General features: G+C 37.8%; 1 protein-coding gene across 1 annotated transcript in view; it reads left to right on the forward strand.

Annotated features, from left to right (window-relative positions):
* ADGRV1 (adhesion G protein-coupled receptor V1) overlaps positions 1-20,242 on the forward strand; it is a 235,298-nt gene that overhangs the window by 142,892 nt on the left and 72,164 nt on the right. Inside the window, exons 85-86 of the mRNA XM_088519599.1 lie at positions 12,975-13,091; positions 17,570-17,748. Coding sequence (XP_088375725.1) covers positions 12,975-13,091; positions 17,570-17,748 — 296 coding nt within the window. The remainder of the gene's footprint in view (positions 1-12,974; positions 13,092-17,569; positions 17,749-20,242) is intronic.

The raw sequence follows: 20,242 nt of genomic DNA on the forward strand, positions 1-20,242 counted from the left end.
TGTCAGGAGATTTGCCCTCACTGTCCTGAAGGGTCTGGGGGCACCCGTTTTAGCAATTTGGCTTTGAAGGTGGACACTGGCAGGTGAATATGAGAGGAGGGACAGTACAGGAGGGAGAGAACCTGCAAGTAAATTGTTTTCTTTGAAGTGGTACAAGACAATTTATCTTTGCTGTTACGAAGCAAACACATGTTCAGCCACAAATGCAGTATGGAAATACTGCAAGTATGGAAGCAATGGCATAGAATAAATGTCAGTTTGGGAGTCCTGGTTGACAACAAGTTAACCATGAGTCAGCAATGTGCCCTTGGGGCCAACCAAGAAGGCCAGTGGGATCCTGGTCTGCGTCAGGAGGAGCGTTGCCAGCAGGTCGAGGGAGGGGATCCTGCCCCTCTGCTCAGCTCTGGTGGGGCTGCACCTGGAGCACTGGGGGCAGTTCTGGGCTCCCCAGTGCAAGAAGGACATGGAGCTTCTAGAGAGGGTCCAGCAGAGCGCCATGAAGAGGATTAAGGGACTGTTCATTTGTGAATGTTAATGCAGTGAATAATTGCATTAGTAATTATCAGGTAAAGAGGGTGTTTATCTTATTCCTTATGCAGTATATACAGTGCCATTCTGTTTGGCCTGTTTTCCTTGCATATTTGATTTAAGCGTATGTTCATCAAAACTGTTTTCAAAACTCTGTTTTTATGCCATGGCTCTTTTTGCTGCAGAATTGCCACACATCCATAAGAAATATTCAGCCTTTTGGGCCTGCTAACTGTAAATAGCCCTCAGTTTTACAGTGACAGCCCTGCAGAGGAGCTGCCATCACCTCAGGGAAGGCACGTAAACTGGGCTAGCATCTTCCAGCTCCATTAAAGAACAAGAACTTAGATCTGAACTGACTCTGGGCCAATCAAGAGAAGATTGTGCTCTGTACTATGAAGTGACAAGGGTATATTCAGTACTTGAAACATTTTCCAGAAAAAAATGATTACTACAACGCAGATATTTTGTTCATCTCACTCTGAGCATCGTATCCTCATTGTTTTTAAGAGGATTCATTGCATTATATATACATTGTGTATCTTATGAACACATAGCGGACTGTTTGTTCTTGCAACTTCTGCTAGTCAGATAGCAGCAGACAGAATGGCCTGCATGTAGATTTTAATATGGGGGGGGGGAGGGAGTTGCTTGTTTGTCAGATAATAGGTCATCATGTATGTCGGACTTTCCTTGCTGTTCAAGCAGATAGAATAAAAGATGATATTTGTGATGCTAAAAATTCCGTATAATTTTAATTTGAGATACTTACTTGCCTAAGACCGATTTTTGTGCAGAGAGGTTCATCTGGAGAACGATGGCTGAAATATTTGCATTTTTGAAAAGCCCCTTTTATTTCCCCCCCTCTCGCTGGGTCACAGGCATGTTATTAAAAGGCATCCTGCCATCTTCAGCGGTTTGCAGCTTAGTTACCAGGGCTGCTCGGAAGGGGGAACCGTGCGTGCGCTCACCGGGAACAAAAGCGGCGGGCGGCGGGCCGGCAGCGGAGGTGCGGCCGGGGCCGGCTGCAGCCGGTCTGAACCGGCGCGGCGCCGCCATGGCGGGCGCGCGCGGGCCCGGCCCCGCCGCGCCTTCCCCGCCGCCGGGGGGCCCCCGCGCCCGCGGAGCGCGGGCCGCGGCGGAGCGAGGCGCCGGTGAACGCCGCCTCCGTGCCGGTCCCGGCCGCGCGCGTTGCCTGCATGCCCGCCGGCTGCTTTGGGGTGGCCTGCTAGAAACGGGGCACGGAAGTAGCGCCGTGTTGCTCAGTTGGTCTTTACAGGACATGAGGGTCTCCTTCGCTGTGCGTTTTGTTGTTAGTATTCAGCTTATCTCCCCTGACTCTTAGCTGCACTTGTGTTGTCCTTTTTTTGTTGCCACGATGAGTAGAATCAGTGTCAAGGCCAAAAGTCCATCTTTTTTTCCTTCTTCTTCTTTTTTTTTTTTTTACCTTTGGAGTTGGGCAGTGGGGGGAAGCAGATAATAGAAAAACACTACTTACAGCCCTGAACAATTTTTTGTTTATGCCACAACAGCTTTATTTCTGGTAGGTGTTCAAAAAAAAAAAAAAAAAAAAAAAAAGTTTCACCTCAAATCCTTTGGGATACTGGTGCAAATAAGGGAATAAGCTGGCCACTGTACCCTCAACTCTACTGTGAGACATCAGGTCTGCATATCATCATCAGGGTGAGGAAACGAAGTATTTCAGCACAGGGGAAGACTTTAAAATCTGCTTGGAGGGTAAAAATTCGTAATCGAGTTATTCCGCTTGCTCTGTGCTCTTGCCCTATCTTCCATGCTTTTTGGGTGGCCTCCGAGAATGATGTTTCCTTGATGGAAGTAGGAATCTACTGGTTGTTTTGTCCCCCCAAGATGCTTGCAATTTCCATCTAATCATTATATTAAGATCCTGTTTGAGGTTACTAAAGGAGGGGGTTGTGGGTTTTGTTTTTAGTAAAAGCCCAGGGATGCAGTTTAAGTGCTTGTAGACCTAGGGTTCCATGTAGAGTGAGATAACAGATAGTCAAACCTGCGATTTGAAGTTTCTGTCAGGAGGGATATGAGTCACTGTGAGTCAATCTGATGACCATTATATGTATCTGTAACTAAAAGTTCAGAACAAGTACAATATTTTCAAATCAGATATATCTAAATACGAAGAGTTAAATCAGTTGGCTGTTGCCCGCTTGGGCACGGCTGATAAAATTTCTTTTTTTTTTACTCTAATTCCTGTATCTGATTTGGGGATTTTGTTCGAACAAGATTTTTCAGATACCAAAAGTATTGTAAAATGAAAACACTATTGCACATCTCATTTTTCCCCCACGCCTTTGATAAGCTACATATATATTTTTATGTATTGAAAAATAGGTAACTTCAGAATGAAGATTACAGACTTTGATTTTAATTTCTCTTAATCTGAATAAAGAGAGGCCATCTCAATCAGGAGTTGATTTTGATGTTTCCTAAGTGTGGGTCAGGAATTTGAGGCTGAGTGTGACAATGTATGCAAGCATGAGCAGAATCATGCTCTAATCACTGAATATGTTGAAGTGTTTCTTTTCCAGGGTCCCCTGGGGCTAATTAGCGAAACTAATGTTTCAAATTGCGAGGAATTAAGACAGAAACATACAGAAAGCAGCTGACAATGTCAGTAAGGATCTTGTGCATTCAATTTCCTTTAGCATCTGACATAGCATTTTGACCATGACAGTGCAATTTACCATGTAAGGTACAAACAGCATTTGTGGGGTTTTGTTTGTTTTTTTAATGCAAAAAAATATATATACATTTGAAAGAATTAAAGTGGAATCATTTTTTATTTTTAAGAAGTCTAGCTTTTGACTGTTACCTGCAAACCTGCTTTGGACCAAGAAGTTAACGTGTTTCACATTCTCATTATATCTACAATTATACATCGATTACATACCTTCACATCTAGTCCGTTTTGCTTTCAAATTGGTTTGGACTTTATCTTCGTTTTGCAAAGCCAACTCAGTAAGAAACTAATACAAAAAACGTTGTCTCCTCCACTGCTCACCCAAACTGCCTTTCACTACATATAAAAATAATGAAGTAGCCAGTATGAGGTGATTGCTTTCAGGTTAGTTTCCTATACATATGCTGTATTCTAGAATAAGCATTATGTCACTTTAGAAATCATATTTGTGTGATAAAAACTGAAGAACAGTTAACTGTGTTCTTTCTCTCCGGCTATTTTCACAGGTTGTCAGAGCCACAGAGCATCTAACATCTAGCTAGACAAGGAAGTTACTCTTAGTATGAAAAAGTAATTCTGTACCCCTGAAGAAAGTCCATGGCACTGGTGATACAGCCATCCTTTGGCACCTATTTTTACCACATTATTTGAGTGCTAAAGCTTGCGCTTGGTACCTAGTCTGGGTTACTGCTGGTAGTGATAGGTACAGTTTTAGGATCCTTATCTTTTTGGCATATCTAATGGATTTTTGTTTTAAAATCTGAATTACTGCTTAGAGCACCAATGACCCAGTTCTTTCCCAGACTTGTGTACAGATGGGGTGAGTGTGCACAAAACAGATGGAATAGAAAAAAAAATTATTTAATAGTGAGTATGATTCTGCAGAAGATGAAAGAGTTTTTTTAAAAGATATTAAAAAGCACCTTTCCCAGGTTTTCTTTCTGCAGTTGTGGGCAGAAGTGTTGTGTTATGGAAGGTCCTGCAGCAGGACTCAGGGGTTTTGGCTTGTGTTCCACTATTGGCAAGTTGAGGTCTGTCTTTGGCCTAGATCTAACTGGGGCAATAATAGGAATATTCTTTTTTTGGGTACTCTATCAGATACAGCATTCTGAACCCCTCTAAAACTGAACAGCTTAGGACTTGTTAAGAGTCCCCTATTCCTTACTTTTTCCTTGTTTAAGAAAAAAAAAAACACTTTGTAAGGGGTAGCATGAGTTTTTTTATTTGTAATTTTTTGTAATTTGTAATTATTTATAATATTGTTTATAGCCAGTTAATTACAGCTGACAGTACAGACAGGTCCTTGTGGGAGACCTGCTCTGTAGGACTGACTACCTTGTACTGCGGTGCCTTTCGCAGACTGACTGCCTTGTATGTCCAGTGTACCCCGGCATCTGCAGGGGGTGGCTGCTCCCCTCCCATTACCTGCCCCCTCGCTTAGAGAAGCAAAAACTGTCCCCGAGGCTAAAAATAGGAACGGAGGAGGACAGTCTGAGCACAGCATGAAGCCTCCTGGCATCCCGCTCAGCTGGGGGAAGGGAAGGAGCAACATATGGTTGCTGATGTCTAATCACTATTTAAAATGGTTGCAAATTGTGCTGTTGCTTAATAAAGCATAAACATCTTTATACAAAAGCACTGTGGGTTACCATGTTGTAAATACACAATCAACATTTCCAGTGATTTTATTTTAATTAGCTGTTTGGCTTTTCTTATTTTAGTGTGCCAGTTCAGTGACATGAAATCACCATTCTCTAAGCAAATAATAAATACAAAAATATTTCTAAATATATAAAGCAAATTATATGCTAAGACCTTGGAACTACTGCTCATAAGGCAGTTATATTTTAAAATAATTTTAATGACCTAACTGCAGCCAAAAGAAACACAGAAAAATACTTAAGTTTTGTTTTTCTGGTGTCCGTTAAAAGCACTAATTCTTTGAATTATGGTTCCACTGAAACAGTTTGTGATCAGAGAATTCATCTAGCGTTCAAGTAAAGTCACAAAGGAACTTAGTGCCTTACGTTTATCACTAACATTGAATAAAAAAGGATATTAAAAATTAGTTATTGGACTTCCCTTTTGAGCTACTTAAATATTATGTTTTGAATCTTATAAATTGAATTTTTGTCAGTGTTCTGAAACATACTGTGTTGTATTGTTGCTTTTCCAAAAAGATCGTCTTAGAATTTTTGCTAGTGTCTATAAATCTCCATGTTTTTCCTTTGTTGATATTTTTGTCTTGGCATTCAATATCAGAACACAAAACACAAAAAGAGCGCTTGGCTTACATCAGTGTTGTCCTGACCTACACAGCAGTAACAAAAAGTATGATTCATATGCACTATTATTAAGCAGCGTCTCTATGTTCCAGGAGGGTACCCCATTTTTACCCATATAAAGCAAATCCAAAGCAAAAGGGAGCAGTTTGGTGAGGACATGAAAGTTTTAATGTACTTTTCTTTCCTATGCTATTGTTCATTGAAATTAAATCCAGTAAAAGGAACAGCACAATAAATTGTATCTTTGATACTGTACCTTTTTTTGCGATTGTGTTCGTATATTGACAAGTAGAATGTGGTTGGGCATTTTGTTTTGTTTTAGAGAAATGCATGTTAAATCTGTGCCAGGAAGAAAATAATCATTACCTATCTGGCATGATTGAATTTTGAATTAAGAAAAAACTCTTTTATTACATTTATTCTTAATATGAGAAGAAAGAAGTAGCACTATTAGAGGTAATTTCTGTAAGATGCATGTGAAGACATTTGCTTACAGAGGAAGATGGTGTGGAAAGCTTTGTAAATTTGGGCTCTGTGTGTGAAGCAGCGTTTTGGATCCCCGGCTGCGCTGCAGCGCAGGCGCGTGGGCATGGCCTGACACGCTCCTGGGTACTCCGACAAGTTGCCAGAGGGGTCCGTGGGCTTTGCCCAGCGGGGAAGGATCCCTTCATCAGGAAGTCTGAAGAGATTCAGGATGCAGGGGGGCTTCCTGCTGGGATGAGAAAGTGGAAGTGTTTGGAGCCATCAGGTACAGGTCGTGTCGGCGGCCTCTTGCAGAGCGAGTGCGTGCAGCCCTGCGGCTCCGTGGGTTGTATCGGCCTGCGCCGGCCTTCCCGAGAGCGCGGGGACACACAGAACGTCCCCAGAGCCGTCCTTGGCTACCGATTAGCAAGAAAAGATGAATGTGATGACTTGGATCTTGCAATGGCTATGCCTCTGCTGAGATTTTTTTTTTTTAATAAATCATCCCCAAAGTCTGTTCAAATAAAAATCACTCACAGCTTTTTTCCTCAAGGGCTCAGCAAGGTGTTCCCCTCTTGTTTCCTCCTGCCAGGACAGTGTGCTGTCTTTTCAGCACTTGCTGAAACACAAGGGAAAGGCTCTAGCTCTAGGCTTTGTTCTCCCGACAGGGGAACATTTTTACAATGCTTAATATTATAAGACAACTCTCGATTGTACATTACTTATTTTACTTTACCTCTTATTTTACTTATTGCATAATGGATATATCTGAGAATTTACAATATCAGTGGTGATAGTTTCTCATTTCTAACATTTTTGAAGGAGTTAAAGTATAGCTAATGAGCTATAGCTAATAGCACATTAGTTCACCTCAGATATGCTTAGTTCTTGGTAGAACCTTTTTTTTTTACAGTACTTATTGCAATGTTAGGTTGAAAATATAGGAGAAAATCTTATGATTAATGTTTCAGGGTGGCAGGCGCACAGTAAATCTGTTTATTTATATATTTTAAGAGAAAGCTCATTAGGTGTCATATGTCCTCTGACAGAGAATACATTGCTTAATATTATTTTCCATTATTATTGGAAATTAATAATAATAATAAATTTCCCATAATTTGGAAAGTAATATTATTGAATTGTAGCAAATTCAGGAATTTTACTGCCCTTCTGTGGGGCAGCTCTGAAGGAGGTAAATGTTTCATAGTCAGAACAATTTTAATATCGTATTTTTCAAACAAGTTCAAATGCTGGAAGCAGTAATGTCAACATAAAGCCAGAAGTGACAGAAAGTGATGATATTTTGGTTTCCTACTTGGAATCACTGGCCTTTGTCATTATTGCAATTTCGAATGGAGAGAAACAAACAATCAAAGCTACTTCTTCAGTAGAATCCATTTAAAAATGCATTATCCTGATATAGAACATTGTAAATTTTTATCGTTCCTTTATACCTTAAAAAATAAAATAGTTGTAACGTATGGTATGTTTAAGAAATGCTGCAGATAATGCAGTATCTACAGCCATTCATTAATATCAAGTTTTCTTCAAAGACACAACTTTATTCACAGATATTCTTTTCCCATATGCAATCCTGGATTTGGTCATAGAGTGGTGAAGTAGTATCTGCCAGTACACATAATATGTGAGTTTTGTACATAGATGTCCCCAGACAGGCTCACTCCATTCTGGTTAGAGGTATAGTGTTAAAGTCTTTGCTTTTGTGATTCAAAGTAAAGATAAGATCACTTTCAATGTAGTGCATGCTGTGGCCTCCTATTCAGGTCTGTCATCTACCAGCATTTCATCATGGGGCAAGTTGTAATTAGTGCTACTTTTTATTTTAGATATTTGTTATTGGTATGTATTTGCTGTTATTTACGTTTCTGCCGAATTACTTCTCACTCGGTTATTAAGTACAGGACTGATCTGGATTTGCTTCAGTTTTCATGTCTTTCCTCTTATATAATATTTGAATGCGACTCTGCCTTACACAAACGGAGTTTTTGTTTGTTCTGAAAATTTCTGTAGCAAGGCCGAGTTTTACTTCACCAATTCTGACTTCACGAGATTTCAGTCAATGCCTTTATCATTAGAAAGCTGACTGATTTCCTGACATCATCTGTGCTTTGCATTAATGAGTATACCTTGTACATTTGGATGATTGAATAATGCAAGAATAGTGTCGTTTTTACATTAGTGTGTGGAATTTTTGACAAAAGGTTTTTAGTTATGTGAATGAAGCATGCAAAATAATGTAAAATTTCTGGTAAAACATATGCAGTAATGCAGGAAAATGAAATCAATTAAGTATGGCTCCAAATTAATAAAATTTATATCTTCATGTTTTGCGGAAAGATAGTGATGCTGAACGTTGCTGTTGGTCTAAAGGCAGGATGGTTAATAGAATTAGTAGAATGAAAGGAAAGTTACTACTACAGAGGTAGAGGCGATTGGTGTCCTCATACATGGGAACAAAAGGGTACCTAATCTGAATTTGTAAGATAAATGCAGTAAAATACTTGATATGTTGCATAATTATAAAATATTAATAGATTAATAAATAAATTATTGATACAAGAATTTGAACAAGGGAAGCGAAAGACTAATGGAAAATAAGGTAGCTGTAAGAGAGAGTGAAGGAAGAGAGGTATTTCACTGGTTCTAAAGAACCAGTGCTTGGAAGGGAAAATTATGTGCCGTGGCAAATTGTGCCAAGGGCATGAAATGGAGAAACAGTATTGCTATAAATGGGTATTGAGATAGCAATTGGCATAGCATGTAGAAAGATGTGAATAGCTTTGAAGATTGAAGCATGAAGTAGGGTAATATTTGCTGGTTCAACCATGAGAAATCTCAACTTGTAGGTTAAGAATGGGAGTTTTTCTACTCTGAAGTAATCAGTTGGAAATGAGAAGAAAATACGGTACTAGATAATAAAAGCTAACCATGCTATTACCATAGATCAGGAAAGGTGGTTTCATGGGAAATAAGGACATCCTAAACTGTTAGGTGAAAAGCGTTCTGAGACCCCTGCAACTCCTCTTCATCCGAGTCTGAGTACCTGTTCTCAGGAAAGGCAGAAGCAGAGTGAAAATGTGATGGAAAAGGACTGCAAAATTGGTATAGAAAATTGAAAGACTTTCCTAAACGGAGACTACACGAGAGTATGAATTTCACAGCACAGCATGTAGGATTGCTGTGCAGATGGATGCAGCCGGAATGCGCCTTTTCCAGGACGGAGCTGCTTTTGCTGCCCGGCTGAGCTGAGGCACCTCCTCTGGTGCGCTGCACTCTGCAGGGCTTCGCTTAGTTTGCCTTGGAAAAGGAAGGCTAAAAGGGGAAAGACTGCTGGTCTCCGTGGATTCATGACAGCACAAACCCCAGGGAGGAGAAAAGCTGCTTACCAGAGAGGCTTCTAAGAGAGGAGCTAACAGATGTAAATTAGCCACAAATAAGTTTAGGCTGAAAACCAGAAGGTTTTAACCAGAAGAGGAGTGAGGTTCAGAAGAGGCTGCTGCTTGGAGGCTGCGGTTCAAAAGTATTTTTCTTCATACAGAAATGTTAATGTTCAGTTTTATAAATCCTCTCTTCTTACTCTTTTATAGTTTGGTGTTCATGACTTGGGTTGAGTGCCCAAGTTTCTGCGAGGTAATTGTCTTAACCTTATAAAGCAGTTAACAGTATTCTGGTTACTTACCTGATCAGTTGGGCTGTTGAGTAAATGACTGTCAGAGAGGAACCCTGTGAAAGATCACTTTTTCTCACTTTATCAAAAGTGCATTCATTTATCATCTTTTTTTTTTTTTTCATCTTAATCTTCACAGATTAAGAGTTACCAGCCTGTTACTTGAGTGGTTTGAGTCACTTATTATGCCTCGAATAGATCATTTCAGGCTAGGACTGATCACCTGGACGAGTAGCAGAAGGAAACATTGTGTGTATAGTCTCTGCATAGATCCAAATGTCATATTACCAAAAAAAAAAAAAAAAAAAGTTTGCTAAGGAACATTTTAAAATCACACAGTCTCTATACAGAGAGCTCTTGAACAACTGGCATCAAACGACACCCATGCGATAGGTGGGTTACAGGTTTTTGATTGTTTTTGATTTTTTTTTTGATGCTCCGAGAGAAAATAATTGATCAAGACCTTTATTCCAACATAAGTTACATCCTGCCCTTATTACACAGGTTGCCCATTGCAATTAAAATTATGCAAAGAGACATAAGGCAGTTGGGCCTAGTGGTCAATTTAGGTGGAAGCTGCTCCTTCTATGGTTCTCTAACTACCTCAGAGATCATGGGAGACAGGTTTATTTAATGCAACTGCCTGCACTGCTTGTGCTTCCACTAGATTGCAGGGTGTTTCATTATAAGCTGTGAGCTCTGGGGTTGACAGTATTTGACAGAACATCACAGTTAAAGTATGGTCATCTTTCCAAAATTTCAAAATATTGTCTACCATTTCATTTTTGGGATATATCCAATTCCCAGTAGATGACTTCTATCTTCTGCCCAGGGTGCAAAATGAAGGTTCCATGACAGATTTTTTTTTTCCCCCTTTTTTTTGCTTTGAAGACTGTAAGGCCACCTTAGCATAAATTCTTAGCTGAGTGATTACTTCAGCCTTTTGGCTGTTTTATTTCTTCAGCAAGTATCAGCATCCATGAAAGATAGGCATATACTATTTAGGACTTGTATGTTTAGCAAAACTTTGGAACCTTTATATTGTTTTGATTAGAAAACTGTTGACAGGGCTAGATGCTTTTTTTTTTCTTTTTTTTTTTTTTTTCTTTTTCTTCATGTACAAAACATATTAATTCTTTTTGAAAGAGACTCTGGAAGAGACAAGAAATGATAGTTTTTTTTGATTACAGCTGCAAAACCCTTTCAAGCCAACATGCAGCTCAGAGGTGCCAGGAACGTGTTCACAGGACTTGCTCGGTCCGGGTCTCTGCATCCCCCCTGGGCTCTGCTGCCGGCCCGTCCGTCCGTCCCTGGTACACACAGAGCCCCCTCAGCCTGCGAGTGTCCTGCCCGCGAGCTGCGAGCAGTTGTTCTTAACCAAGTTCTGCTGGTGCCATGGGAGCTAGCTGGAGCGGCCCAGTTTGTATAAGCAGCTCTCATGTTTATGGGAGGCAGCTATAGTGCACGTAATTCAATTATACTTAACCCACTCTGGACAATAACATTTGTTTCAGCCCTGTCAGCATTTAGCAAATATCAGTCTATATTTAGCTGCATATTAACCTCTTAATAACTAAATGTTGCCATGATTGGATTCCAGTTCCCTGCAGAACACCAGAAAGTGCTGGAAATGCTTTTTTCCCCTGCTTTTTGGCGGTGGAATGGCTCATCACAATTATTCTTAGTCCAGTTGTTTGTTGTTATTTGTTCTGTTTCAGGAGTAGAAGTCCATGCAAGAGATACCTATTGACTACAATATTGTCTATTGATATACAGAGCCCATCTTCATAAAGATTTCTTTCATTGTAATGAGACTTATTTTCATAACAAAAATGCATGTCAGATACTGGATAACTCATGCCACTGTATACTTTAACCTCCTTCCCCACCCAATCCACCTCCCAGAAAATTACATTAAATAACTCAGTTTTGAAACAGGCTGTGCTGTCCGTAAACTGTTACTATTAAAAAGTCAGTAGGTTGTTGCTCAAAGCAGCAGGATTCTTTGTGAAGGGAAGCAAAAATCATCAACCACTGCAGGTATTCAGTAGGTAAATCAAGCTTTTCCTTCTGGGAAGACATTAGTTCTTTAATAAAGTTCGCTTGTAGCATTATTTCCTCAGTAAAGAAATTTGCAGAGAGGGCTGGAACTTTTTACTTTTTCAGATGTGTGCATGCTCTTTTTTTTTCTCCATGTCTTTTTTAATACAGAATAAACCAATAATGTCTCTGTTATATTTAGTGAAGTCAGAGTCAATAGTAAAGTACCTTGATTTCTTAGACAGGTGATCCTTTGGTCTTTGGCATGCCTATAGGACATAACTTGCCTCTCTATTGTGCGTATCAAACCCTGCCCTACTCATAGGCAACAGAAGAAACATTTCCTCTTTTTTTTTATCCAGTAGTGCAATCTTATGCGATGGAATATAGTACTACTAGGTGTTTGATAGGTTGGAAGAGATAAAATATCTCTTTGTTTTGTTTGTTTGTTTTGGAGTATTTCTTTTTCTAAGGGATTGGCAGGGCAGGTGATAAGACTCATAAGAGTTTCCCATGTGATATTCTGAGATTCTGTGGATGTGATATGCAAGATATATTAGACAAACTTTCAGTGAGAAAGTTAAGCCCAAGTATAGGTGTGTTGCACTTACTTACTGAACAGCCTGAAAATGAAAGTTATCACAACATTACAGCTTGAGCAGATCTGCGTTCTTGAATATTTTGTGTTCAGAAAAACTGAACCTGCTTATTTTTTCCCACTAGTGTAATACAAGAGTAATTACATTTGTATGGGGATGAATCAGAGGAGATTTGGGGCCTGCATGTTCCATCAACAATATGCAGCATGTTAAAGTGTTTATGCAACACACCAATATAAGGGTATTGGTGAATTATTTTTAATACCTCTCCATGAAATTTCTGACCCTTCAAAAATGAGTAGGTGACATCTCTTTGTAATATATGACGGAAAATGTCCACCCTGCTCCAAAACAAGTGTCTAAAATTGCATGGCATGAGGCAACGTTAAACAATAAACGTTTAATCTCCTTATAATCATTTGCGATATAAACCAGGGCATGTATCAGGTTGTCTGCAAGAAATTTAAAGCTAGTCTCACAGCTGTTCAGGATTCACTTCTTTAGGGTGAATATTAATAGTTTTCCCGTGTCTCTCTCCTTAATCTCTGAAGTGCACTTTAGTGTTTGTTTTTCTTCTAAAGATATTTTTTCTCATTACAATTATTTTATTAATTTTGATTGATTGCAATATGCATGTATGTATATTTTCCCTGCAGATTTCATTTCTGGCCTCAGCTTACATAAGCCAACATCTCTCAGAGGAAAGCTGCTCAGCCCTTGCATCTGTTACCCATTACCTTTACCTCTGCCAATTCAGCTGGATGCTTATCCAGGTTAGTCTTTAGTCTTTTTGGTTTTTTTTTCACTTCTTCCTCCAGATCTGTTTAGAAGTGACTGATGACTGTGTTTCTAGTATTTCTTAGTATATGTATGTTTGAAATATCTTGCTACTAGAGGAAAAAAGTATTATGTGTTCTTTATTAAGCCACTGTCTCCAGAGCAATCAGGAAATGTTCAAACGCTATAAGGACTCTTTCTACTACTATCCATTATAACTGTATGCAAGAATTTCCACATCTCACTTTGAAAGGTATCACATAAAAATTACTTTCTCAAAACATTGAAGAACTGTTTTTGTTAAATAGCTTTTCTAAGCATTTCTCAGATTCTCACAGTCTTTTAAAGCTGAAATGCCAGTATAAAGTAACACTGGCATTGTCGGAGTAGGTAGCATTTTAGTCTATAGACTTGCATAATATGACAAGCATTCCTTCAAAAGGTAGCAAAGAGAAGATATAAGGCCAAAAATTTGCATTAAAATGCACACTAAAATGCAATCTGCATTAAAATGCAAATTTTTGCATTCATAAATATTTCCAGGATTCTGATGCATTGTACAATAGAACATGATACTGAAAAAAAAGGAAATAACAGTGGAAGACCATGAACAATCAAGTATGACGTGGAAAATATCAACTGTAAGCTAGTCAAAACAACAAGCTATGAGTTAATTTAGAAAATACATTATCATTTCCTCTTCTGGGAATCTGTATTTATCTCTGTCTAATGCATAACTTTCAGCATGTATTTGAGTAATCGGATTTGTCCATAGCACATTTAGAGCCCTTGCATTATATAGGCAGCTACAGACTTTTATTTCATTGCTGTACAAACCCTCTAGTGTGTCAGACCAAATCCAGAATGGGAAATTAGGCTGTATCTAAACACAACTTTCAGTCCATGTTACATTTGCACGATCTTGGGCATTTTCCTGGGATTGTTTCAGGCAATTAACTTAAGCAGAGCAAAATCCCTAGAGCTGAGAACTTTAACAGCCTAACAGGGTACTTTAAATTCCATTTGACATGAATTAGGCATTGTGATATAGTCACTGCTATATGGTGGCATCACTTACACTGCTGTTGCATCTCTTCCTAAAAAGGGAGGTGCCTTTTATTTACTTTTTTTCCATACTGAACAGAGATTTAAACTGCTCTGGCTCTACTGAAGACTAATACTGTTTTCATTATGGTTGTTTTTCCTCAGTATATGCAGTTACCAAGAGTAAATGTTTTCTCTAGTGGATATTGATTTTTGTTTTGTCAATGCTGAACCTCACCTGCTGTATTTCCCTTTCATAGAGCTTCGCTTGTGGCTTTCTCTTAGACTGACTAACCTAAATCATTTTGTCACCTGTAAATTTTAGTCTTGCTTTATTCCAAATCATTTCAAACCATCAGTGTATGAAATACCACATATCTTACATTGGATTCATGTAATATCTTTGCTCCAGATGAGAATTAATCACTAATTTCTATTTTGCTGTTTTCTTCATAGCCAAATTACAATTTGTCTTTCATAAAATGATTACGTATTTGTATAGTATTCCACTTGTGGAAAAAAAATAAAAACCAAACTTTTGAAGAAGTATGAAGAGGTTACTTCTGATTGCGTCTTTTTTAGTCTTTTTAAAAAATATTCTCTGAATTAGAAAATTCAGAATCAGATTGATCCTTGAAGGCTCTTCATGTGATTCAGAGGTGACAAAGGTGTTTGAGGGGAATCTTTGATACCTGCTAAGTGATGCACTTTCTAAAACAGCCAGGAGAAAGTCAGAATGAAGATGAATATCTGTTTGTCTAGGACAGCTCTTGAGCTGTGAAAACTTCTGAAGATAGGAGGAGCCAAGAAAAAAAAGAAAAAAATCTGAAATGTAGATGAAACCAGCCTTCAGCTGGAATCTCTACTCCCCTTGAACAAGAATAGGGTCTTGAATTTGTATCTCCCACTACAGAGCTAAATGGATAGATCTTCTAGCCATTGTTTATTTTGAGAAATCTCTTTATTTCAGCTGTTGTAGCTGTCTCAATTTATAATCGTATATTCATTGTAACATAAACTTATTTTTTTCTATTCTGAGCATGTGCCCTAACCATTGGCTCTTGAGTAATTTTCGATACCGTTGTTCATGTTTGATAAATCAGTAGAAGAGATGGACAGTTTTCTAGAGACTGAGGCCCTCAGCTAACAGAAGACTGTTTCAATTGATTGTTTCATACCAAGAGAAAAATGTGTCAGAGTTTATCTTTGTCTCATTAAAATGTTACTTGAATTAATAACTGTTTCTTATTCCACAATGGAATAATCAGAACTTGTACATTTGTTCTTCCACCTGAAGAGCTGAGAAATGGATTGTACATTTTATTCTTCTGTAGAACTGTTTAATGCAGCATGGCAACAGGAAAGGATTTGCTAAAATTAGCTCTATTATTTGTATTTCATTGATTTAATTTTGGATCATCAAAAGGGGGCTGAAGACGAGAGCTTATATAATTATCAAGATACAAATGTCACTGCAAAGGAAATGGTGAGCTAACTAAACAGTCTTAAATCTTTGAAGGAACACTGATATTAAGTGTTCTTCAATGGTAAATTAGGTGATATGGGTAAACGTGGCTAAGCAAACATAAGACAAGGATGTATGATGCCAATTCTTGGAAAATAGTCTCAGTTGTGTGAATGAGAATAATGGTGACCAGATAGTGTGAATTAGTAGAACCGACAATCCTTGACTGTAATTGCATGAATCAATTCAAAGATTTGCTGTCTAGAAATGTTCACATTGAAGCACAGCCCAGGCAGAATTACCAGGCTACGTAATTTGAAGATTTCTGCATGCCTGTTTTTTTTTCTTGAGATCAGAGAATTTTTGTTAGCATAAAGTGAGAATCAGAACCTTAAATTTAAATTTTCAATACAATGTATAAAGTAAGAGAAAAAAGACTATTATATCAGCCGGTAAGTGACAAAATCTTTTACAAAATAGTATCTTTCTTCAAATTGTTTAATAATTTCTTCCGGCTAATGTTCAACATGGAACTAATAGTTTTTCCTGTGTTCTTTTGAGTTACACAGGCAAGTTGCATCCTAGTATTTTCCAATGTTCTTCAATGAAGATTAAACTTTCCTTGTTTCCACATCACCAAATGACAATGGCAAATGCCATAACAATTATTACATTAGTATAATGTTATATATATATTTACATGGTTCTAATCCAAATATATGATATTATATGGTACTAATACAAAAGTATGCATACTTGGTAATACATTAGTATAGTGCACTGGACATACGTATAAAATGTCTCTCTGTGGAGAACCATTTAAAATGCTTAGCAAACTACTAATTTTTATGAAAAACAAGTTGTGATGTAGTTTATGATTCATGATAGAAATAGTATATGAATCATAGAACAAAAACTGTAATTACACTGGCCTGATGAAACTTATGTAGGCAATCCAAAAAACACTAATTAAGCATTTGATTGTAAAAAATCAGTTTGCCTGGATAAACAGAAAACAAACTGTTGTCTATGGAAACTCAGAAAATTTCACAAACATCGTCACTTTACAGTCTTGGCAGTGAATATGGGTCAATAAACAATAAACAGCTACAAGTTAAGCATGTAAATGAGGCTTATGTGAAATTGCTGTGCAGTCAATGGAGAGAACTAAATGTTACTGTGTAAGGATCGCTTGGTGCTCGGAGATGCCTGTCTGTTTCCATTGACTGTCGAGGGAGCATAGCACATGCTTGAATTAGATGTCCTTCGGACTGAAAAAGATGAAATTGCTCATTTAGTCTTCCCATATAAAATATTTTAAATAATTACATAACATGCAGATGTGTAGTTACCATAATAGGCTTGAAGTGAAGAAATATTGTGCAAAATATATTCTAATTATGGATAGTTAAACATTTATTAGAAAGTAATAATGTGTGAAAATATGCATAACAGTTTTAAGCATTAAAAATGTTTCACTATTAACTTCCTAAGAAAATGCAAAGATTGACTAAAACTCTGCAAGTATTTTTTTTTCTATTAGATGGGTTTTCTTGCTCATACTAACAGTTCTTTCAAGAGATCTCTATCCCACTTGTTCATTTTGAATCATATATGATTTTTAAGTTTTCATCACTTCTCCTGTTTGATGAGTGAACTGAACCTAATTGTATGTTGTTCTTTTGTGTGAAGGTATGGAAATTCAAGAAGAAAACAAAATAGAGTGTGTCTCCCTCTCTGATAGTCTGCTTCCAAAGCTAACAATTATAGAAATAAGTATTCTTATTTATAAGCTCTTTTTGCTTATAAGAATAAAATCAAAACAGTATTTATGTTAGAAAATTATTATGTATATGTATATTCTGAGACAGAATATGCTGTTTTATGACTTTTGGAGGGATTTGTTTTTTGAAACTGTTAATCATTGACTAAGTCTACTGCTTAATATTCTGCTTTATTCTTTAGGCTGTTAATTTCTGGTACGTCTTGGTGATGAATGATGAACACACAGAGCGACGCTATCTGCTTTACTCCCTTCTGAGTTGGGGGCTTCCAGCTTTTGTTGTGATCCTGCTCCTAATTATCCTGAGAGGAATCTATCATCAGAGCACAGCACAGATTTATGGCCTTGTCTACAGTGATCTGTAAGTTTTCTTTCCAAAAAGAATGAGCTAGTTGTTTTGCTTTCTGTGTTCTTATTTGCTTGGCTGTAGACAAGCAGGTGTGTTTACATCCAAATGCCATAAGAGGCAGAGAGATTTCTGGGTTAGTTGAAATGATGTATGTTGTCAATAGGCAAAGTTGTACTTTTCATGCATTTGTATAATATCCCCTGCAGCCTCTCTTCAGTTCCTTCTTGGGCTGAGCAGTGAGGTAACCAGCTCCAGAGTGTCTGTCTTGCGAATAAATTCTGTATTCATTTTCAAGGCTATGAATGTCTACAGCTGCAGAAAGGGGCAGAGGATTATTTTTTTTCTTCTCCATTTATATGCTAAACCCTCTCTTCTTAAATTATTAAAAATATTTTGTACTAGACAGTGTTCTTACAATAACATGTCAGATTCAAATCAAAGAATTGAATACAGACTATTCTAAATTCCATTCTCAGTTTGAGCAAGGCTGTAATACAAATAATTAATACTGCTCTCTGAGAGCTATATTTAACCTCAGTAAAACTGCCCTAATTAAAACAGTGCATCTTCATAGAACTTGAGACCTTTAATCGAAATGATACATAAATAAATGTTTTTGGAGCCTATCACTTTTCCCCTGGTTCCATTTCCAGTGAAGTTAATCTATGATCATAGCTATTCTAGGATAGGAGGATATTATGCTTACTCATTCTGTGTCATAATTACATGCCACTTGTGCAGCAAAGAGTAAACACACAGCTTCTTTTTAAAGTGATGTGAAGATGTAATAGTTATTTTATGAAAACTTTATCAGAGTAGACCTAAAACAGAAGAATATCCACGTTCTATAAAGGAAAGTTTGGTGTGCTTCATTCCAAAACAATCCAGCAAAATTCAAAATATTTTTGCCATACAAAGGGAATTCACATAAATAATGGAATTCACTTCCTTTGTGTATGTCCACATGTGTGTATGTGCATATGTTTGAGCAATTATAAATTACTATGACATGCACATATTTATGCATATATATTTGTGTGCACTTAGTATGTATATAAGGTACAGTGCGTGATAAGCCAGGATATTTTAATGGTAAAACAGGTATAACAGATGTTTTAATGGTTAAAAACTAGGCTAGGTCATGGTAGCTGTCTAGCCGTGTTGATCATGGCTTACTCTCTTAGTTCTGAAGTTCCCACAAGAGTGGGGCATTTCTAATAATCAAGCTTGATCAGAGGATGCTGCCTGTCTCTGTACTGTGTCATATAACCAGGTATTCCTTCAGGTAATAGAGCACAAAAGGAGTGTTGAACTTCCCGTTAGGGTAAAATGTTCCTCTGTATTGTGCATGCAGAAATTGTGCGTAGCATTAGCGAGACTTCTCACTGAAATTAGGCAGCAATATGGATGGTATCGCTGTGCACTATGCACATTTCCACTATGCAGTGGAAAAACTGTTTCACTGGGGCTTTCTTTAGATATACATGTAAATCTCTAAGGCCTGATAAAATTAAAGAGAGGAAAATTACTTATTCCAGCTCATTTGCCCAAATTAAATATAAAGCTTTTTCCCAGCATCTTATCAAAGCTGGGCAACCACTTTCCTTGCTAGAAATCATCCCAAGCTTAGTGACTGTGCAGGTCATTCTAATTCAGTCATTGTGAACTCCAGAAGAAGGTAGATACAAAGATTTATATAACTAGTGTCTGTGCTCAATGCTAGTTTGAAAAGTACTTTAAAAGTTGCTGTTAAGTATACCAAAGAGGACTTTCAAAGCCTGGAAGGTAAGAAAGCGGATAGATTGAAGTACCTCACTTAGCTTGTTTGCTCTGAAGTAGAATGTAGTATTGGAAAAAATAACAAGGAGCTTCCCAAAACCAAGGTAATTGCGTAATACCTTCAGAGTCGGCCTCAGGAATACAGTTGGAGAACAACGGCTTGCTACTAAAGAGCTTGTTTCATGTGAAGTTGAGAGACTGGTTAAAGTAATAAAAGCACTAAAAGCCTGTATCTTAGCCTCTCCAAAGTGATTACTCCTGTAGGAAACTCACTTTTCCATTACTCTGGTGACTAAACTGCTCTTTTGTTTCCAATCCAAATGTCATGGGCTACGTTAATAGGCAACAAAGTGATCGAGCTGAAAGAGCTTCATTTTATGCTTGTAATGAACAAAGAAAGATTTAAGCTCTGTTGGATTTTATGCTCCCTAGGAAGGGTGAAAGGTTTGTATTTTACATACCAGTGTACATGTTTTGTATGATATCTCACAACTTGCACAGCATGTTGCAGTATAAAACTAATAGACTTCGCTACGATGACATCAGTAGTATACAGATGGGTATTTTTCATAATTATCTTGATTGATTTGTGATATGAACAGGGCACTCTGTAATTACGCTGAATCTCTTACATGATGCCACCAAATAGTATGGTGTTTTTGGAAAGGAGTTCAATGATGTGTTGAAGAACTAACTGCAGAGAGAGGGTGCCTTTACTTCTCCCTTC

The sequence above is a fragment of the Tinamus guttatus genome, unplaced genomic scaffold, assembly GCF_059628265.1.
Source record: "Tinamus guttatus ecotype Peru unplaced genomic scaffold, ASM5962826v1 Tinamus_guttatus_pri_ptg000062l, whole genome shotgun sequence".
NCBI lineage: Eukaryota > Metazoa > Chordata > Aves > Tinamiformes > Tinamidae > Tinamus > Tinamus guttatus.